This window comes from Anolis carolinensis, chromosome 4 (genome assembly GCF_035594765.1).
Source record: "Anolis carolinensis isolate JA03-04 chromosome 4, rAnoCar3.1.pri, whole genome shotgun sequence".
In the NCBI taxonomy this organism is placed as follows: domain Eukaryota; kingdom Metazoa; phylum Chordata; class Lepidosauria; order Squamata; family Dactyloidae; genus Anolis; species Anolis carolinensis.
In genome coordinates this window covers 879029-900446 of record NC_085844.1, presented here as the reverse complement: position 1 = coordinate 900446, position 21418 = coordinate 879029, and the positions used below count along the sequence as shown (strand labels likewise).

Below are 21418 nucleotides of genomic sequence, written 5' to 3'. Positions count from 1 at the left end.
GGCCTGGCTGGATGGATTGATGGATGGCCCTTTGGCTCCTATTCCAACTCTAGGGTTCTGTAGCTATACAATCTCATACAGTAGAGTCTCACTTATCCAACGTTCTGGATTATCCAACACATTTTTTGTAGTCAATGATTTCAAAACATCATGATATTTTGGTGCTAAATTCGTAAATAAAGTAATTACTACATAGCATTACTGCGTATTGAACTACTTTTTCTGCCAAATTTGTTGTCTAACATGATGTTTTGGTGCTTAATTTGTAAAATCATCACCTAATTTGATGTTTAATAGGCTTGTCCTTAATCCCTCCTTATTATCCAACATATTCGCTTATCCAACATTCTGCCGGCCCGTTTATGTTGGATAAGTGAGACTCTACTGTATCTACCTATCAATGTACATATCTGCCTATTCTATCTATAGCTGGCTGGCCATCCGTCGGGAGGGATCGGATTGGGGTTTGAGTCTGACCAAGAAGTTGGGTCTACGAGGGGCCTTCATGGAAGGTTTCCCCTGGGTTATCTATCTATCATATCTATGGATAGATGGCCATCCGTCGGGAGGGATCAGATTGTGTCTTATTTATTTATTTATTAGCGACATTTATATCCCGCCCTTTTCAGGGCGGTTTACAAGTATATATACATACAATATATTATATTATACAACTATATTGCAATATTATTAGTAATATTGCATGTAATATAAATATATAATTATAATAGTGGATTGTAATTACTATTACATTGTATTACATCATAATATTATTAGTAATATTATATTTATATACAATATATTATAATATTAGTATAGCATAATATTATTATATACAGTAGAGTCTCACTTATCCAACATAAACGGGCCAGCAGAAGCTTGGATAAGCGAATATCTTGGATAATAAGGAGGGATTAAGGAAAAGCCTATTAAACATCAAATTAGGTTATGATTTTAAAAATTAACCAAAAAAATCATGTTATACAACAAATTTGACAGAAAAAGTAGTTTAATATGAAGTAATGTTATGTTGTACTTACTGTATTTATGAATTTAGCACCAAAGTATCACGATATATTGAAAACATTGACTACAAAAATGGCTTGGATAATCCAGAAGCTTAGATAAGCAAGGCTTGGATAAGTGAGACTCTACTGTATATATACATACAATATATTATATTATACAACTATATTGCAATATTATTAGTAATATTGCATGTAATATAAATGTATAATTATAATAAAAAGGTAAAGGTTTCCTCTGACGTTAAGTCCAGTCGTGACCGACTCTGGGGGTTGGTGCTCATCTCCATTTCTAAGCCGAAGAGCCAGCGTTGTCCGTAGACACCTCCAAGGTCATGTGGCCACTGGCATAATTGCATGGAGCGACGTTACCTTCCCGCCGGAGCGGTACTTATTGATCTACTCACATTGGCATGTTTTCGAACTGCTATGTTGGCAGGAGCTGGAGCTAACAGCAGGCGCTCATTCCGCTCTCGGGATTTGAACCTGGGACCTTTTGGTCAGTAAGTTCAGCAGCTCAGTGCTTTAACAACACTCAGCCACCACCAGGCTATACAATGTCATAGCTACCTATCAATGTACATATCCACCTATCATATCTATGGCTGGATGGCCATCTATCAGGAGGGATCAGATTGTGTCTTCCTGCATGTTAGAATGGGGTTGGCCTGGATGGATGGATTGATGGATGGGTGGCCCTTTAGCTCCTATTTCGGGAGAAATAAACTTTTACTTACTTACTTACAGGCTGCTAGAACATGGCCATACAGCCCGGAAACCACACAACACCCCAATGTCAAGGGGACTTTGTCAAGTCAGCTGCATCCACAAGTTCCCCCTGTGGCTCATCTCTTCTTCTTCTTCTTCTTCCTCTTCAGATGCAGAGAGTGTCCTCTCCAGAGCCGACCACGTCCTGCAAGGCGTCCACCTGGAGGTCCGTCCGGGGCCCCCCCGCGACCCCAAGCGGGTGCTCCTCCACGGCCTGAGTCCCCAGAGCAGCCAGGACCTGGTGGAGCTGTACGTGGAGCACATGCTGAAGTGCGAGCGGGGCGCCTACTCCCTCTTCCGCAGCCCCGACGGCAGGCAGGCCCTGGTGCAGCTCCAGCGGCCCCTCAGCCACGCAGGTAACGGGAACACCGGGCCGGGATGGGCGGGCTTTGTGCCCAAAAAAGCAATGCTGTGGCTTCAAAGGATCTTGTCCAAGTTGAATCAGCAGATGCTCCGGGAACCTCATCTGGAACTGTATCAAAATTGGCATCCAAGTCGGAGCATAATCAAGCGACTTTATTTGCAAAATCATGCGTGAACTCACTGCATCGAGCGACCGAGTTGTCAGGGGGCTCCTCCCCCTCATGAGGAGCCAAAGGGCAGAATGGTATGGTCTTGGTTTTGGATTGCAACTCCCATCTCCCCCCAGCTGACATGGGCAATGGTGGGGATTGCTGGGAGTTGCAGTCGAGGAACACAGCCCCATTCCCACCCCTATGTTGAGTGAAACAGACTCCCCGGAGCCCAAATGCAACCTTCAGCAAATAATAAAGATTTCTCTAACAGGAGAAATGCAGGGAATAAAGATAATCCTAATTATCACAGTCATGCCATTCCCTGCGCTTCAAATGTGAGAGTCATACCCAGAAGATACCTGGGAGTCTTCCAAGTCTTGTGCCTTTAGATAATCACAGGGTCCCTGAGGCCCTTGACCACTAATATGGTAAACATACAGCTTGAACCACACTGAGCCAACTTCTGCAAAGGCTGGTCCAATATACTACGGAAAGAGTAGAAAAGGTATCCCATGTCATAACTTCTGCTGAAGCAAGAATGAATGAATTCATTGGTGTTCTTCAGACCTTATTTGTCAGCACATAATCGAATCCTATCAGCAGTTGTCATTGCGACAGGTAACCAGCAGAAAGACATGGAATAGGGTCAATGCTGATTATTTATTTATTTATTTATTTATTTACATCATTTATATTCCGCCCTTCTCACCCCGAAGGGGACTCAGGGCGGATCACATTACACATATTAGGCAAACATTCAATGCCTTTTAAACACAGGACAAAGACAAACAAACATAGCTCTGAGCGGGCCTCGAACTTATGACCTCCTGGTCAGTGACTCATTGCTCTCCCGTCTGCGCCACAGCCCCGGGCCAGTGCTGATGGCAACACTGAGGATATACAATAATAATACTTTGACTGAATTTTTTTAGTTCTGTTTGTGTTTAATTCTGTTTTAATGTTTGTATATTTGTATATTTTAAATTGTATACTAATGCTTTTCTGTTACGCTGCTTTGAGTCCCCTTTGGGAAGATAAAACGGGGTATTAATAATAATAACAACAACAACAACATGCAATATCGGAGAACTGTGGATCTCAGCCTCATATTTGCCATGGTGCTACCAGGGAAATGTGGCCACTTAAATTCCTGGGGAGCACTTATCATACATGACTCCATCTGGTGGCAGTGTCTTTATTAGGCTAATTAGAAAGGAACACAAACACCAACAGCAACAACTTTATTTCTTACTTCTTCTCGTGGCTCAAGGCGGGTTACAGCATAGCTAAAGCACATCAAAATTGTAAACATTCTATAAATACACATATTAAGTGTATTTCTATGGAAGATAGGTATTGAAACATCTCTATGAAATACATATTGAAATACACAGAAGAGAGATTAAAACACAGGGCACGAGTGTTTACTTGGCCCGGAAACTCATTGGCGGCCAGTGGAGTGAGTTCAGTATCATAGGTGTAATCTGCTGCCTCCGGGATCTTCCTGTAACCAATCCAGCTGCCGTATTTTGAACCAGGTACAGTTTTCAAATATAATACCTGGTGGTGGCGCAATGTGTTAAAGCGCTGAGCTGCTGAACTTGCTGACCAAAAGGTCCCAGGTTCAGATCACGGGAGCGGAATGAGCTCCCGCTGTTAGCCCCAGCTCCTGCCAACCTAGCAATTCGAAAACATGCCAATGTGAGTAGATCAATAGGTACCGCTCTGGCGGGAAGGTAACACTGGTGCTCCATGCAGTCATGCCCATGGCCACATGACCTTGGAGGTGTCTACGGACAACGCCGGCTCTTTGGCTTAGAAATGGAGATGAGCACCAACCCCCCAGAGTCAGTCATGACTGGACTTAACGTCAGGGGAAAACCTTTACCTTTTTAAAGAAGGAATCCTAAGCAGGCAGCCACTGTAACGTGCACCTTTTTTGGCCAAATTACAAAGAGTGCACTTTTTGCCTCTGCGCATTACATTTGACAGCAAATACTTTTTTTTTATATACCAGGATTTTGAAAATGGCGGTGTGCATTAGATTCGATGGTGCCTGAGACTCGAGTCAATGCAGTATTCATATTACAATATTGCTGACGGTGGTGATGCTGTCTCTTGCAGAGTTCCTGTCCCTGGCGGAGCAGGTGGGGGGCCGCCCGCTGGAGGGGTCCCGCCTGGGCCTGGAGTGGCTGGAGCAGGCGGAGGGCCTGCTGGTGCGCAGCCGCGGCGGGAAGGAGCCCCTGCGGAAGGACCTGCTGGAGCTCTACTTCGAGAGCAAGCGCAGCGGAGGGGGGCCCGTGCGCCAGGTGCGCCTCCTCCCGGGGGGCACCACCGCCATCGTCACCTTCCAGGAGCGGGAAGGTAAGCAGGAAAGGGGGAGGGGCCATGAAGGGGCGGGGGAGGGGCCTCATCCTCCGTTATTTGCCCCAAGCGGGCACGGCCTCCCTCTCCCCAGCACGGCAGGTGTGTACATAGATACAGACACGGCAGTGTCACTGGCATTTTCATGTTTCATGAATCAATTCACTGTACTACTGATCTGCCCTGAGCTTGCATAGAGAGTTGTACTCCATCCACAATCAAAGAGGAGAACTCTGGATCCAAGCAGTGATGCATCTGGACCAAACATGGCACCCAGACCCAACATGGCCAACATTTACTACTAGTATTTATTTATTTATTTATTTACAGTATTTATATTCCGCCCTTCTCACCCCGAAGGGCGGATCACATTATAACACACATGGGGCAAACATTCAATGCCCATAAACACATCAAACAGAGACAGACGCAGAGGCAATTTAACCTTCTCCTGAGGGGATGTTCGATTCTGGCCACAGGGGGGAGCAGCTGCTTCATCATCCACTCTGACGGCACTTCCTCATTCCAACGTTGTAAATTAGTTAAATCTGCCTCCCCACTTTATAAGTGGTACCTTATTTCCTACTTGATAGATGCAACTATCTTTCGGGTTGTTAGGTCAGCAACGAGCAGGGGCTATTTTTAATTGACGGGTGCTCACCCTGCCACGGGCTGTCCTCAAACTCATGACCTCATGGTCAGAGTGATTTATTGCAGCAGGCTGCTCAACAGCCTGCTCCACAGCCCGGCCCGAATCCCAGTATCTCTCTGCAACCTGCATCCCTCCAGTGTTTTGGACTTCAACTCCCAGAATCCCTGGAAGGAGGAGCTTCTGGGAGTCAGGAGACCCAAACACCTGGAGGGACGCAGGTTGAAGAGGCCTGATGTAGACTACGGGCTTGGTTATTAATATTAATAATATATGTGATAGTGTGCTATAATGATGACACAGTGCACTAAGGGCAGAAACAGAAGTGAAAGTATGAAAGGCTGTGCCTAATAATCCATAGACCAGTGATGGGCAACCTTTTGCGCTTGGCGTGTCAAAATTCGCCAAAAAACCTAGCATGACCTGGGTGGTGTGTCACTTTGAGAAAAAAACCATAATTTCGCAATATGTATAGTTTAAATAACAAAAATGTATAAGTGTAATATATAACTGTATTTAATAAATCAAAAACTATTTACTACCCTTATTTTCATGTACAACAATCTATGGTACTTCTTGCAGTTTAAGCTACACAAAGTTTCCACACTGATTTCTCTCTATTCTAGTTTCAATATAGTCATGAATAATGAATAATGTAATAATAATATAATATAATAGTAATAATATGATAATATACTACAATAATAGACTAATAATAGAATGAATAATATAATAATAATAGAATATAGAAATATAATGTGATATAATGATATAAAATATATTAATAGGATAATGTAATAATAAGATATAATAATTATATATATAAATGTACTGTTTATTTGTAGGACAGAGTAAACAAAAAAACAACTGGATGAAATGACTCCAAGTTTGGCCACAAAACACTTAACAACCCAAGAGGTGACCACCGCGTGTCAGCAAAATTGGCTAGACGTGTCAGTGCTGACACGCGTGTCATAGGTTCGCCATCACTGCCATAGACCCTTCTTCTTAAGGTGAGATGGAAAGAACACAAAATCACCCCAAAAGTGGCGAGAAGGTCAGGGCGAAAAAGGGCCCATGGGCTTGAACCCTCCAGGAGTAAGTGGACTAAACATGGAATGCGTGCTGAGGCTATTAGACATTCCTTTTGCTTCTCAAATAATGTAGTAATGTAGGAAAGGACTTCCCCTTGAACAACCGGAGGCCCCTCCTCAAATGCACCCTGGTCTGTCATGCAGGTTTCCTTCTGCTTGGCCCACGAGGTCTCTTCCAACCTCTGTGTTTGTGATGTCAGCCCCTGTGTCTCCTTTGGTCAGTGCTATTTAATAAGCAAATGTGTAGGGCAAGACAATCCAAAATTCCAAGCTTGCATATTCATGTGGTCTTTGAAGCCATTGTCAGTGTGATACTCTAGGCTGCGTGAGCACTGGAAACCAGACACCAAGCCAATAAACAATCTAATATCTTTATTTAAGAATTGAAGGAATAAAACAAAAATAAGCAGAATATATAGTTCAACAATAGACCTTCTGGGAAAGGTCAAATATAGTCCAGTATTATAAAGTCCTATGTCCAATATTAGAGTTTTAAGATGAAAATCCAGTTAACCGAAACACACTCAAACTTCCAAGCAGTTTGAGTGGGGAATAATCCGGATCTTAAGCAAGAGTTCCAAGGAGACCAGTCCAAAGGCAAGGAATTCAAGGCAAGGCAAGGCAAGGAAACAAGACAAGGCAAGGCTGGAAATAGAGGATCCAAACGTGATCCGGACTTGACTCGAAGGCGAGGCGTTGCGCCCAATCTACACACGAGTAGAATGCCACAAGGACTAGAGGCGACGTTAACACTCCAACTGACACGTTGACACCGCGCTGGCTGGCCAGCACGCAGAACTTTTAAGGGACTTCAAATCTCCCTTTTAAACAGGTGTCCAACACTTTTCCCAGGGGAAAAACTGACTAGAGACAACATCTTCACCAGATGCAAGCCTCCCTGGAAACTCTCAAGGGAAACGGTTTAATCAGCATTCTCTCTGGCAGCTAATCTCGCGCTTCTCCTCAAACTGGCCTTCTCCGAGCGGCTTGATTCCCAAAACAGCCTCCTTTGAAAAGGAGGGGAACCGCTGGGAACAGACTCGGCTTCAAAGGCTCTTTTAATGAGCTCTGGGCTTGAATTGTCAACAGGGAGCATCTGGAAGGAAGCGGACTCTTGCTGGGTCGGCAAAATTCCTAAATCCTCATTGCTCTGGTCTGCAACGAATACAGGGTCATGACCCAAAGGTCTCTGTGACATCACAGTCAGGTCAGGCCCAGCCCTTCCTCCTGGGGTCCGTCTTTTGGTCCTGCGGAGGAGAAGACACCTGTGACCTTACAGCTGGGTGAGTGTGGACAAAAGTAGTTCAGGGTGTGTGTGTTCCTTTAAAAGGCTCTTGACTTATGGATATCTCATGATTTCCTTGTGGTTTTCTTAGGCAGAGACTCCTCAGAGGTGATTTTGCCTGAGGGTTGCCTAGGGTGTATTGGTGGCTCCTCATCCAAATCCCAACCAGGGCTGACCCTGCTGAGCTCCCAAGAGCAGGCAGAACCTAGTCCAGGAAGGGGCAAACTACCGTGTTTCCCCGAAAATAAGACAGTGTCTTATATTAATTTTTGCTCCCAAAGATGTGCTAGGTCTTATTTTCAGGGGATGTCTTATTTTTCTATGAAGAAGAATTCACATTTATTGTTGAACAAAAACATGAACATTTATTATATACTGTACAGTAGTTGTCATCACAAACCAGGATAACCAGACAAACTGTTAATCCTACTCTGTTTCCCCTAAAATAAGACATCCCCAGAAAATAAGACCTAGTAGAGGTTTTGCTGAATTGCTAAATATAAGGCCTCCCCCGAAAGTAAGACCTAGCAAAGTTTTTGTTTGGAAGCATGCTTGCTGAACAGAACACCAAAGCATGCAGGATCAGTAAATGTACATACCATAGTGTTTTGTACATGGAAATAATTGTAGTAACAAGAAATTCTTGATAGGATTCACAGTTTGGCTGGTTATGCTGGTTTGTGGTGGCAACTACTGTACAGTATATAATAAATGTTCATTTTTTTGTTCAACAATAAATGGGAATTTTTCTTCATGGAAAAATAAGACATCCCCTGAAAATAAGACCTAGAGCATCTTTGGGAGCAAAAAATAATATAAGACACTGTCTTATTTTCAGGGAAACACGGTATCAAGAATTTCTTGTTACTACCATTTTTTTCCATGTACAACATTCTATGGTACGTACATTTGCCGATCCTGCATGCTCTGGTGTTATGTTTATTGGGCATGCTTCCAAACACAAACTTTGCTAGGTCTTACTTTCGGGGGAGGCCTTATATTTAGCAATTCAGCAAAACCTCTACTAGGTCTTATTTTCTGGGGATGTCTTATTTTAGGGGAAACAGGGTAGTGGGGCAAACAACTCCCACTATAATTCCAAAGAGACAGTAGGCTGTTAGGAATTGTGGGAGTTGAAGTCCAAAACACCTGGAGGGAGGGCCCAAGTTGACCCCGGCCTGATACCATCCCTTTGGAGTCCTTGGATCTCCTCAGTGTGCAACTCATCTGTGACGTTTCCTCCCTTTGGCCACAAGGGGGCAGCATCTGCCAAACAAAAAAACAGCATATATAATAGAGATGTGCACAGAAAAAAATCCTTCGTTTCCTTCATGCTGTGCTGTGGTTTCGTTTCAATCGTTCATCTACACAAAATGAATGAGGGCATTTCATAGGAAACCAGAGGTAATAAGAAAATGAAAGCCAGACAGTCATCGTGCTTGCTTTCGTTTTCTTTTCATTTCGACTCATAATAATAATAATAACAACAAACAACTTTATTTTTATATCCTGCCCCATCTCCCCGAAGGGACTTGGAGCGGCTCACAACAGGGACAAGCCCGAACAACGACACAACATATTTGACAAAACTTAAAACATTTCAACGATACACAAAATAATATAATGGACAATACGTTAAAATCCAAGCAGATAAAATCAGAGTAATTAAAAGCGAACCAGTGGGGACAGGTTTCATAAAGTGCTATATCATGGAAATGAGTAACAGTGATAAAGTGCCGTACGGTTTTATAAACATAAAGAAGTATTCTGATGACAACTCTACTGGGCCTATTCATTCAAACAATAAGGAACAATAAGCAGGTACTGACAGAGCGCTGCTTTGTTTTCCCATTACAGATGATATGTATCAATGGGTGTTAATAATAATATTTCTATAAATAACGATATTTATATAAATATTAATTATTGTGTGTTTTCCGGGCTGTATGGCCATGTTTCAGAAGTATTCTCTGCTGACGTTTCACCCACATCTGTGGCAGGCATCCTCAGAAGTTGTGAGGTATATTCTAAGCTAGGATGCCTGCCACAGATGTGGGCGAAATGTCAGGAGAGAATACTTGTGGAACGTGGCCAGACAGCCCGGAAAACACACAACAACCCTTTGATTCCGGCCATGAAAGCCTTTGACAACAATATTATTTATATCTGTATAAAATCCGTGTGTGGTGATTTTCACCCCTCTAGCCCAAAAACCGAGCGGGGGGGGGGGGGGGGGAGGTGAGCCTCGGAAGCCAACGGTCCGAACGGACGAAAATTCTGTTCATATAGGCGCCCTATTTTTGTTAGAGGGAACGAATATGAAAATGAGACGAAACGAAGGAAACTACACAAAACGAATAGCAATTCCATACAAAAGCACAACACTAATATAGATAGATAGAAGCACCTGCAATCCTGAGATGCATCCCACCTGTTTCAGAGATATTTATATAGAGCAAAGGTGCATGTTTCTCTGCTCCTCTGTCCGTCCCTTTGGCCAGCGTTTCGGGGAGCGGGGGAAATGTCAGTCATGATACTGGGTGTCACCACCTTACGCTTCCTTTATAATAATAATAATAATAATAATAATAATAATAATAACTTTATTTTTATAACCCGCCCCATCTCCCCAAAGGGACTCGGGCGGCTTACATGGGGCCTTGCCCGACACAACAATATAATAACAACAACAAGACAATAAAACAGATATCCCAACAATAAAACATCAGCAGCAATAAAACAGTCATATAAATAGCCATGAGGAGCAGTGAGCAAGAAATAAAATTATTATTATTATTTCTGTTATTAACTACATTTCAAAGGATGTCATAAGGAAGAGGGAGCAGGCTTCTTTTCTGCTGCCTGGAGACTAGGACTTAATGGAGCCATTGATAGGAAAGAAAGGAGATTCCACCTGAACATTAGCAAGAACTTCCTGACTGTAAGAGCTATTCAACAGTGGAACTCTCTGCCTCAGAATCCAGTGGAAGCTCCATCCTTGGAGGCTTTCAAATAGAGGCTGGATGGCCATCTGTCACGGGTGCTTTGATTGTGCTTTTCCTTTTCATGGGGTTGGATTAGATGTTAGGAAATGCGATCTCCTCCAACTCTTTGATTCTACCCTTCCCCCCCCCCCCGAAAATAAGACATCCCCGAAAAATAAGACCTAGTAGAGGTTTTGCTGAATTGCTAAATATAAGGCCTCCCCCAAAAGTAAGACCTAGCAAAGTTTTTGTTTGGAAACATGCTCGGCGCCCGCCAAACAAAACACATGCAGAATTGGTAAATTTACATACGAGTTGTACATGGAAATAATGGTAATAACAAGAAATTCTTGACAGGAGTCACAGTTTGTCTGGTTTGGTTATGTTGGTTTGTGATGAAAACTACTGTACAGTATATAATAAATGTTCATGTTTTTGTTCAACAATAAATGTGAATTCTTCTTCATGGAAAAGTAAGACATCCTCTGAAAATAAGACCTAGTGCATCTTTGGGAGCAAAAAATAATATGACACTGTCTTATTTTTGGGGAAACACGGTATATATTTTAACCTAGTGTTCATGTGGCCCGCCCTTGGTTTTATTGTTCTTTTGATCTTGTTTAATGTAGTGTATATTTTCTTTTATTGTGTTTAATGTGTTATGATTTGTTGTTCTATTATATTTTGTTATATTGTATTGTTCTGGGCATGGCCCCATGTAAGCCGCCCCGAGTCCCTGTTAGGGAGATGGTGTCGGGGTATAAATAAAGTTGTTTATTATTATTATTATTATTATTATTATTATTATTATTATTATTATTATAATATACAGTTGTGCTGAACGTGGTTTGTTTGTTTCTGGATGGCTGTCTGTCAGGGGAGCTTTGACAGTGTTTTTCCTGCATGACAGCGCGGTTGGACTAGATGGCCTTTGGGGTCTCTTCCAACGCTATGATTTCTTTGGGTTTGCCCTTGTCCTCCGTTTGCTTTGGGTGTGCACCTGGGCCTTCTGCCGCTGCCTGACCGGTTGATCCAGCCGGGCCCAGCCTTGTGGGTTTGTCCTTGTTTCAAAGAGAGTGAATGGCCAACTATGCTGGGAATGCGTCCCTTTGCCAAACGGGAGGGAACCTTGCCCAGAGAGTTCCAAGAGTCCCACGGAGGCCCCCCAATCCATCCCCTGGTTTCAGGGCGCCTGCAAAGGGTCCCCAGAGATGGCACCTGGCCTGGGATGGAGGCCTTCCAGTGGGATGGATGGAGGCCTTGCCCTTCCAGGGAAGAGGGTTTCTTGCAGGCCTGCTGCCTTGGAGTTGCCTCAGGGTCCCTTTGGTGCATCCACTCTATGTAAACCGCCTTGAGCCCCCTCGGGTGAGAAAAGCGGGGTAAAAATGCTGTAAATTTATTTATTTACTATCTGTGCCCGGCCACGCGTTGCTGTGGCGAAGTCTGGTAGAATGAGAAATAAAGTATTGAGGAATTGGTGGTAGTAAAGGTAAAGGGTCAAGGTTTCCCCCTGACATTAAGTCCATTGTAAATGGGTTATATAGCTGTGTGGAAGGGCCTTGAGTCTACACTGCCATATAATCCAGTTAAAATCATCATCATCATCATCATTTAATTACTTATTAATCGCCCTCCATCCAAGATGCTCTAGGCGATTTACAAGATAAAATTATAAAGGATAAAAATACATACATCCAAATATTGATAAAATTAACATAGATTAAAAGCTCTAGTAAAGAGCCAGGTCTTGAGTGCTAGGGTAAAATCAGATAATATGTATTTTATATGCAGTGTGGAAGAGGCCTAAGTGAGGCCTAACTCTGCCTGTCCCCTGGGCGGAGCTTAACCTTCTAACTGGCAGCAATTGGATGAAAGTAATTATTCCTCTCCCTCTAATTAGGACTTTATTTTTCTTTTCTTTTTGTTGTATGAACGTAGAGGCATGGATGAGGGGTTGTGCTGCCAAGTTTAGTGTTTCTGGGATGTGTCATTTTGTTATTTATTATTATTATTATTTACATCATTTATATTCCACCCTTCTCACCCCGAAGGGGACTCAGGGCGGATCACATTACACATATTAGGCAAACATTCAATGCCTTTTTAACACAGGACAAAGACAAACAACATAGCTCCGAGCGGGACTCGAACTTATGACCTCCTGGTCAGTGACTCATTGCTCTCCCGTCTGCGTTCATTACCCTTTTATATATATACTAGCTGTGCCCAGCCACGCGTTGCTGTGGCAAAGTGGTGGTAGTATTGGTTAAAAGTTGTTGTGGAATTTTTATTTAACATTATTTGTATTTTTTAAAATTAATTTAATTTTATTGTAACTTATCTTTTTTATTTATTATATTTTATTATTTTGTTGTATTATTTTTAGTTATTTTGTTATAGTATTTTATTGTATTAATTTTTTAGTGTTTTTAATTATTTTAGTGTTTTTATTATTTTTATTGTATTTGTATTTATTTTTTATTCTTTTATTAACACTGGGCTGATTGGGTTGCTAGGAGACCAAGTGGGCGGAGCTTAGCCTTCTAAACTGGCAGCAATTGGATAAAAACAATTATTGCTCTCCCTCTAAGTAGGACTTTATTTTTCTTTTCTTTTTGTTGTATCAACCTAGAGGCATGGATGAGGGGTTGTGTTGTCAAATTTCGAGGTTGGGGGGCCTGTACTTTTGTTGTTTTGTCCGCTGCCCTGATGCCATCACTCTTTTATATATATAGATAGATTTATTTATTTACAGTATTTATATTCCGCCCTTCTCACCCCAAAGGGGACTCAGGGCGGATCACATTACACATATAAGGCAACATTCAATGCCTTAACATAGAACAAAGACAGAGACAAACGCAGGCTCCGATCTGGCCTCAAACTCATGACCTCTTGGTCAGTGATTTGCTGCAGCTGGCTGCAGCTGGCTGCTCACCAGCCTGCGCCACAGCCCGGTAAATAAAATAAAATAAATCATCATAATAGCAACCTTGGAGAAGGGTCACCTGGTTGAAGCAGGAACAAGTAGTCAAGAGATGTATAATATACTGTAATGACTCGAGTCTTATGCAACGTTGAATCTAATGCACAACTCAGTTTTCAGAACACTAATACCAAAAAAAGTATTTACTGGCAAATGTAACATGCAGCAGCAAAAGATGTACTCTTGTTGTACCCCAGAGCAAGAAGACCTCTGCCCTTCACCATGTGTGCCACATTTACTCTTCCTTGGTCTAACTCTCCCCCTTTGTCTTCCCTTCCCTTGCAGCGGTGGAGAGGGTCCTGCAGCAGAGCTCCCACCAGCTCCCGGGGCTCCCCTTGGATGTCTGTCCTCACTATGATTTCCTGGAGCCCACAGAAGAGAAAGAAGAGGAGGAAGAAGTGTGGGAAGTGCCCAATGGAGGAGGAGGAGAGGGGGGCATGGACACCTTTCTGGAGGAGTCCCCCGCACTGGCCTGGGTCCCCCTTCCGGAGGAGGCCCCCCCGCAGCTGCTGCAGTCCAGCCTGGTCATGCAAGAACTCTCCTCCCCGGTGCCCGAGTGCTCCCTGCGCCTGGAGGGGCTCCAGCTGTGCATCTCGGGGGGAGACCCCGCCACACGCTCCCGGCTGGAGACCCACGTCCGAGGGGCCTTGCGGGGGGTGGTCAAGGAGTTCGTGCCCCTCCCCGATTGGACAACGGCGGACTTCCTGCAGCGGGAGGATGTCCAGCAGGGCCTGGCGGAGCGGCTGGCGGAGCGCCGGGTGGCGGCCTGCTTCCTGCCTGTGGACAAGAGCGAGACTTCGGTAACGGCGGTGGCCCTGACGGCGCTCCAGGCCCGGCAAGCGGCCTCCCTGCTGGGCTCCTTCCTGAAGCGCTTCTCGCTCCCGCTCTCGGAGCGGCAGCTGCCGGCCCTGGCCTCCTCCGCCTGGGAGCGCCTGCAAGCGGAGCTGCGCCTGTGCCTCCTGCGCCCGGCCGAGGACGGGACCCGGCTGGAGGGGGCGACGCTGTCCGGGCTGGAGGACGAGAACGCGGAGAGAGCGGAGGCCTTCCTGCGGGAGAGCGCGCCCGACGAGGCCCTGGTGGCCATGGAGCCCGGGCAGCTCCGCTTCCTGCAGCTCTTCCACCAGGAGGTCCTGGCCGGGCTGGCCCACCTGGCCCCGCTGCCCATCGAGGGCAAGGACGTCACCGGCCTGCGGGTGAGCCTCACGGGGTGGGAGGGACCCCAAGGCCAACCCAGTCCATTCTGCAGGAAAAGCACAATCGGAGCCCTCCCGAGAGATAGCCATCCACCCAGGGCAGGGGTTGGGATCCAGTCCCTGGTTTTAAAACAGGTCTGGCCAATTTGGGACCTCCCTCCAGCTGTTTTGGGCTCCAACTCCCACAATTCCTAATACAGTAGAGTCTCACTTATCCAACATAAACGGTCCGGCAGAACGTTGGATAAGCGAATAATAATAATAATAATAACTTTATTTTTATATCCCGCCCATCTCCCCGGAGGGACTCGGAGCGGCTTACATGGGGCCATGCCCGACAACAATACAATAACAGCAATAAAACAATAAAACAAGATCGGCAATAAAACAATGTCGCATCAATAAAAACATAACATCAATAAACAGTTATATGTTGGATAATAAGGAGGCATTAAGGAAAAGCCTATTAAACATCAAATTGGTAAATTATGATTTTACAAATTAAGCATCAAAACATCATGTTACACAACAAATTTGACAGAAAAGGTAATTCAATACGCAGTAATGCTATGTAGTAATTACTGTACTTACGAATTTAGCACCAAAATATCACGATGTATTGAAAACATTGACTACAAAAATGTGTTAGATAATCCAGAACGTTGGATAAGCGAGTGTTGGATAAGTGAGAATCTACTGTAATAATAATAATAATATCAACAACAATAACTATCCCACCTCCATCTCCCTGCAGGGGCCAAGCCTAAAGAACAAATAATGAGCGAAATAAAATAACAGTACATGTAAAAACAGCATCTTCAACCAAATAAAACACATTAAAACCAAAGTAGTACAATATAATAACCATAAGAAACGTTTAGAATATAAAATGACAACATAAAAGGACCACCATTTAGTAAAGAAGTGAATAAAAAGGGGATGGGTGGTCTAGGCAAAGTGCAAAGATAAGTATTGTAATGCCATTTGGGAGAGTAAAAGGACAAAGTAATAACATTCTCTAAGAGAATTGGAGTGAGGTAGGGGTTCAAGTTGCTTCCAGCAGAGAGTAGAGTAAAGTGCGGGATATAGTGAATATATATGCAGTAGAGTCTCACTAATCCAAGCTAAACGGGCCGGCAGAAGCTTGGATAAGTGAATATCTTGGATTATGAGGACTGATCAAGGAAAAGCCTATTAAACATCAAATTAGGTTATGATTTTACAAATTAAGCACCAAAACTTCACGTTATACAACAAATTTGACAGAAAAAGTAGTTCAATACGCAATAATGTTATGTTGTAATTACTGTATTTACGAATTTAGCACCAAAATATCACGATGTATTGGAAACATTGACTACAAAAATGGCTTGGATTATCCAGAGGCTTGGATAAGCGAGGCTTGGATTAGTGAGACTCTACTGTTTGTATGTATGTGTATGTATATATATATATATATATATATATATATATATATATATATATAGTGAAAAAAATCTGCGGCCATTCTGCAGGAAAAGCACAATCAGAGCCCTCCCAACAGATAGCCATCCACCCATTGCAGGGTGGAAAGAACACGTTTACCTGGGCAAACTTGTGCCCTCCCTCCAGGTGTTTTGGACTCCAACTCCCACAATTCCTAACAGTGCCAGCTTCTGCTGGTACAGTGTTTCTCAACCTGTGGGCCCCCAAATGTTTTGGCCTTCAATAATAATATTATTTTTATATCCCGCCTCCATCTCCCCGAAGGGCTTTGGAGCGTCTTATATGGGGGCGAACCCAACATCGACATAGGTTAAAACACAATCCATGAATTACAATAATATGATGAAATAAATATAAAACATAAACATAAAACACATCAAATGCTTTAAAAAGCTAGACATAAAATACATGTGCCGAGAAACTTCTGCAGAACTCTGGATAGGGCTCATAAATAGTATAAAGGCAACCAGGAAAGGGCAAAGGGACCGTCTTTATTAAAACACTGGCGGCCTATAAAAATGAGGAGTAGTGATAAAGTGCAGTGAGACATTGTAAACAAACTGGGTATCTGGCGGGATTGTTCACTCAAAAGCGCATCAGAACTTATGAACCTGATCGTCTTTTTGATCCAAAGCAAGATCAGGGGGAATTCCCTTGTGATCTGAGCAAAGAGAAGCAGGGAGATCACATCTGGTTTTAAACACTATTCATGTAACACTTATTGAATGTCAACCTCTCAATCAATCACACTCACAATGATTGATTCATCATCGCACTCACAACAGGCCTCACTCGATGGAAAAATTGGGATCTCTTGATAATGAATTAAATGCAATTTCTTGTTTCAAACAAATGTTACATGCATGGTGATAAAACCAAATTTGGTCTCCCCATCTCTCTTCGCCTGTCTTGTAAATAAGACTCCTAGGTTCGTTCAATAACAGTAGTACACACACAGGAAAACAACAACACTACTTATTTTCCCATGTACTTCCAGCCAATAGGCTGTTAGGAATTGTGGGAGTTGAAGTCCAAAACACCTGGAGGCCCAAGTTGGCCCATACCTCTAGGAACTATCTTGAGAAGGACCCTAGGCTTCACTGTTCAGGTTTTTATTCTGCACGAAATTCACCCATGACTGTTTTGAGCAAAAAAAAATTTTTTCATTTTCTGCACAGGAAACAGAATTTTCTCCGCAGAAAACCGTATTTGCACACAAACATTATTTTCTGCAGAAGAAAAATTGAAATAGCTTCCTCTTGCAGAAGATGTTGTGGAAGGCTTTCAGGGTCAGAATCACATTGTTGTTGTGAGTCTTTCTGGCTGTATGGCCATGTTCCAGCAGCATTCTCTCATGACATTTTGCCTGCACCTGTGGCTAAAGGTATCCTCAGAGAAGGGTTTCTTCTCTCATCCTGGACATTATTACACAGATAGATAGATAGATAGATAGATAGATAGATAGATAGATAGATAGATAGATGATAGATAGATCGATCGATCGATAGATAGATAGATAGATAGACAGAGACACTTCACTTGTCTCATTTCCAACAGACAACAACCCAGTGTTTCCAATTCTGCACAGAATGTTTGTGTTTCCAATTGTGCACAGAATGTTTGTGTTTCCAATTCCGCACAGAATGTATGTGGTTCCAATTCTGCACAAAATGTTTATGTTTCCAATTCTGCACAAAATGTTGGCGGTTCCAATTCTGCACAGAATGTTTGGTTCCAATTCTGCACAGAATGTTTGTGTTTCCATTTCTGCACAAAATGTTTATGTTTCCAATTCTGCACAAAATGTTGGCGGTTCCAATTCCGCACAGAATGTTTGTGGTTCCAATTCTGCACATGATGTGTGTGTTTCCAATTCTGCACAGAATGTTTGTGTTTCCAATTCTGCACAAAATGTTTGTGTTTCCAATTCTACACAGAGTGTTTTTGTTTCCAATTCCGCACAGAATGTTGGCGGTCCCAATTCCGCACAGAATGTTGGCGGTCCCAATTCCGCACAGAATGTTTGTGTTTCCAATTCCGCACAGAATGTTGTTGTGTCCAATTCCGCACAGAATAAAGACGGTCCCTTTGCCCTTTCCTGGTTGCCTTTATACTATTTATGAGCCCTATCCAGAGTTCTGCAGAAGTTTCTCGGCACATGTATTTTATGTCTAGCTTTTTAAAGCATTTGATGTGTTTTATGTTTATGTTTTATATTTATTTCATCATATTATTTTAATTCATGGATTGTGTTTTAACCTATGTCGATGTTGGGTTCGCCCCCATATAAGACGCTCCAAAGCCCTTCGGGGAGATGGAGGCGGGATATAAAAATAATATTATTATTGAAGGCCAAAACATTTGGGGGCCCACAGGTTGAGAAACACTGTACCAGCAGAAGCTGGCACTGTTAGGAATTGTGGGAATTGGAGTCCAAAACACCTGGAGGGAGGGCACAAGTTTGCCCAGGTAAACGTGTTCTTTCCACCCTGCAATGGGTGGATGGCTATCTGTTGGGAGGGCTCTGATTGTGCTTTTCCTGCAGAATGGTTGTTCTTTCAGTGGTGGTGGGCTCGATGTAACACAATGGGGGTCCTCTATTTTGGGGGTGCTTTCCATTCATGATGTGCCTTCCTTTGCAGCTGAGCGGGGGGTCCGGGGCATGCCAGGCGGGGGCTGAGCTGCTCCAGAGCCTCCTGGGGACCATCCACTCGCAGACGGTGGTCCTGGATCGCCTGCCCGGCATCAGCCGCTTCCTGCTGGACGACCGGGGCCGCGCCATCGTCCAGGGCCTGGAGCCCCGCTTCCGCTGTGCCGTGGGCCTGGAGCGCGTCCACTGGAGACCCCCGGAAGGACGGGTAAGATGTGGGGGCAAAGGTGGTGGGGGGTTATTTGTAGTTCAGCAGATCAGAAGTTTCCAGTTCAGACAATGGGTCAACTTGGGCTTTCACTCCGGGTGTTTTGGACTGCAACTCCCACCATTCCTGGCCTCAGGCCCCTTCCTTTTCCCCCTCCGCCGCTTAAGCGGCGGAGGGGGAAAAGGAAGGGGCCTGAGGCCAGGAATGGTGGGAGTTGCAGTCCAAAACACCCGAAGAGGAGGCCCAAGTTGATGAGATATTATTAAGGAGCAATTGGCCTGTAATGATGAGGAATATCAAGGTCCTATCTAGACTGACCACTTAGACTGACCCTGTCTGCCTTTAGTAAACAGCTGAAAACATGGCTTTTCTAATGTGCATTCGAATAATTAACCCCACGACAGACCCTCTATTATTATTGTTACATTTATTATTTTACTCTATTACTATTATTAAATTTATTATTTTACTCTATTATTATTATTATTTTATTGTATGACACAGCAAGCAAGATAGACATGCTGGATTTCATATCACAAAATCACAAGTCGAACACTTCCCAAGTGTCTAGGACTGTGTGATGTATTTTCGGTAGAACCTCTATTATTATTATGACATTTATTATTTTACTCTATTATTATTATTATTATTATTATATTTAATATTTTACTGTATCATTATTGTTACAATAGGTCACGGAATCCCTCTTAATAGAAATAGTAGTAATAATAATAATAATAATAATAATAATAATAATAATAATAATAATATGTTATTTGTTACCCATCCCTCATCACAACTCGAAGTGGGGTACAACATCCCGTATTTAGTTGAATCTAATGCCCACCTTTTTGGGCTAAATCCCCTTCCCAAAATTGGCGTGCCCAAAGGAGCTTCAGGAGTTCCTGTTAATGTCATCTCTTTGCCATGCTGGGATTTGTAGTTTGGTGCTGCATCGGCATCCTTTGGCAGCCCCAATGATCACAAACTACAACCCCCATAACTCCATAGCATTGATCAAAGGCTCAATGAATACAATCTAGACCAGGCCTGGGCAAACTTGGGTCCACCCTCCAGGTGTTTTGGACTACAACTCCCACCATTCCTCGGAAAAGAAAAGGGCCTGAGGCCAGGAATGGTGGGAGTTGCAGTCCAAAATACCCAAAGGGGAGGCCCAAGTTGATGAGATATTATTAAGGAGCAATTGGCCTGTAATGATGAGGAATATCAAGGTCCTATCTAGACTGACCACTTAGACCAGGGGTCCCCAAACTAAGGCCCGGGGGCCGGATGCGGCCCATCAAAGCCATTTATCCGGCCCCCACAGCACAAGGGCAGAAGGGGGTTGGGCTAAATGACCCAAGGGGTCTCTTCTTCTCTTCCAACCCTTATTATTATTATTATTATTATTATTATTATTATTATTATTATTATTATTATTATTATTAACAACAACATTGAGACCGGGTGGTCATCTGTCAGGGGTGCTTTGCTTGTGCTTTTGGTGCACAAAGGCAGAAGGGGATTGGACTAAATGGCCCAAGCGGTCTCTTCCAACCCTCTTTATATTATTATTATTATTATTATTATTATTATTATTATTATTATTATTATTATTAACAACATTGAGGCTGGGTGGCCATCTGTCAGGGGTGCTTTGCTTGTGCTTTCAGTGCACAAAGGCAGAAGGGGATTGGACTCTATGGCCCAAAGGGTCTCTTCCAACACTCTTTGTTGTTGTTGTTGTTGTTGTTGTTGTTATTGCTCAGTGGCCAACTATAGTCCGGCCCTCCAATGGTCCAAAGGATCGTGAACTGGCCCCCTGTTTAAAAAGTTTGGGGATCCCTGACTTAGACTGACCCTGTCTGCCTTTAGTAAAACAGCTGAAAACATGGTTTTTCCAGTGTGCATTCGAATAATTAACCCCACGACAGACCCCTCCTATAGAAATACCGCTTTTCTGCACTTTATTTTGGAAACAACTGCCCCAAACTCTTCTAGATAACTCTTTAACACTTTGTCCAGGCACTTTATTCAAAGGTCTAGCAACTACAGTAGAGTCTCACTTATCCAAACTTTGCTTATCCAAGCCTCTGGATTATCCAAGCCATTTTTGTAGTCAATATTTTCAATATATCGTGCTAAAATTCGTAAATACAGTATTTACAACATAACATTACTGCGCATTAAAGTACTTTTTCTGTCAAATTTG

General features: G+C 43.3%; 1 protein-coding gene across 2 annotated transcripts in view; it reads left to right on the top strand.

The window, feature by feature from the left end:
- The window catches only part of parp10 (poly(ADP-ribose) polymerase family member 10), a 46403-nt gene that overhangs the window by 5736 nt on the left and 19249 nt on the right, over positions 1-21418 (top strand). For both annotated transcript variants that reach the window (XM_062979818.1, XM_062979819.1), the window contains exons 2-5: positions 1904-2149; positions 4433-4672; positions 13956-14863; positions 18991-19206. In XM_062979818.1, the coding sequence (XP_062835888.1) occupies positions 1904-2149; positions 4433-4672; positions 13956-14863; positions 18991-19206 (1610 nt within the window). The remainder of the gene's footprint in view (positions 1-1903; positions 2150-4432; positions 4673-13955; positions 14864-18990; positions 19207-21418) is intronic.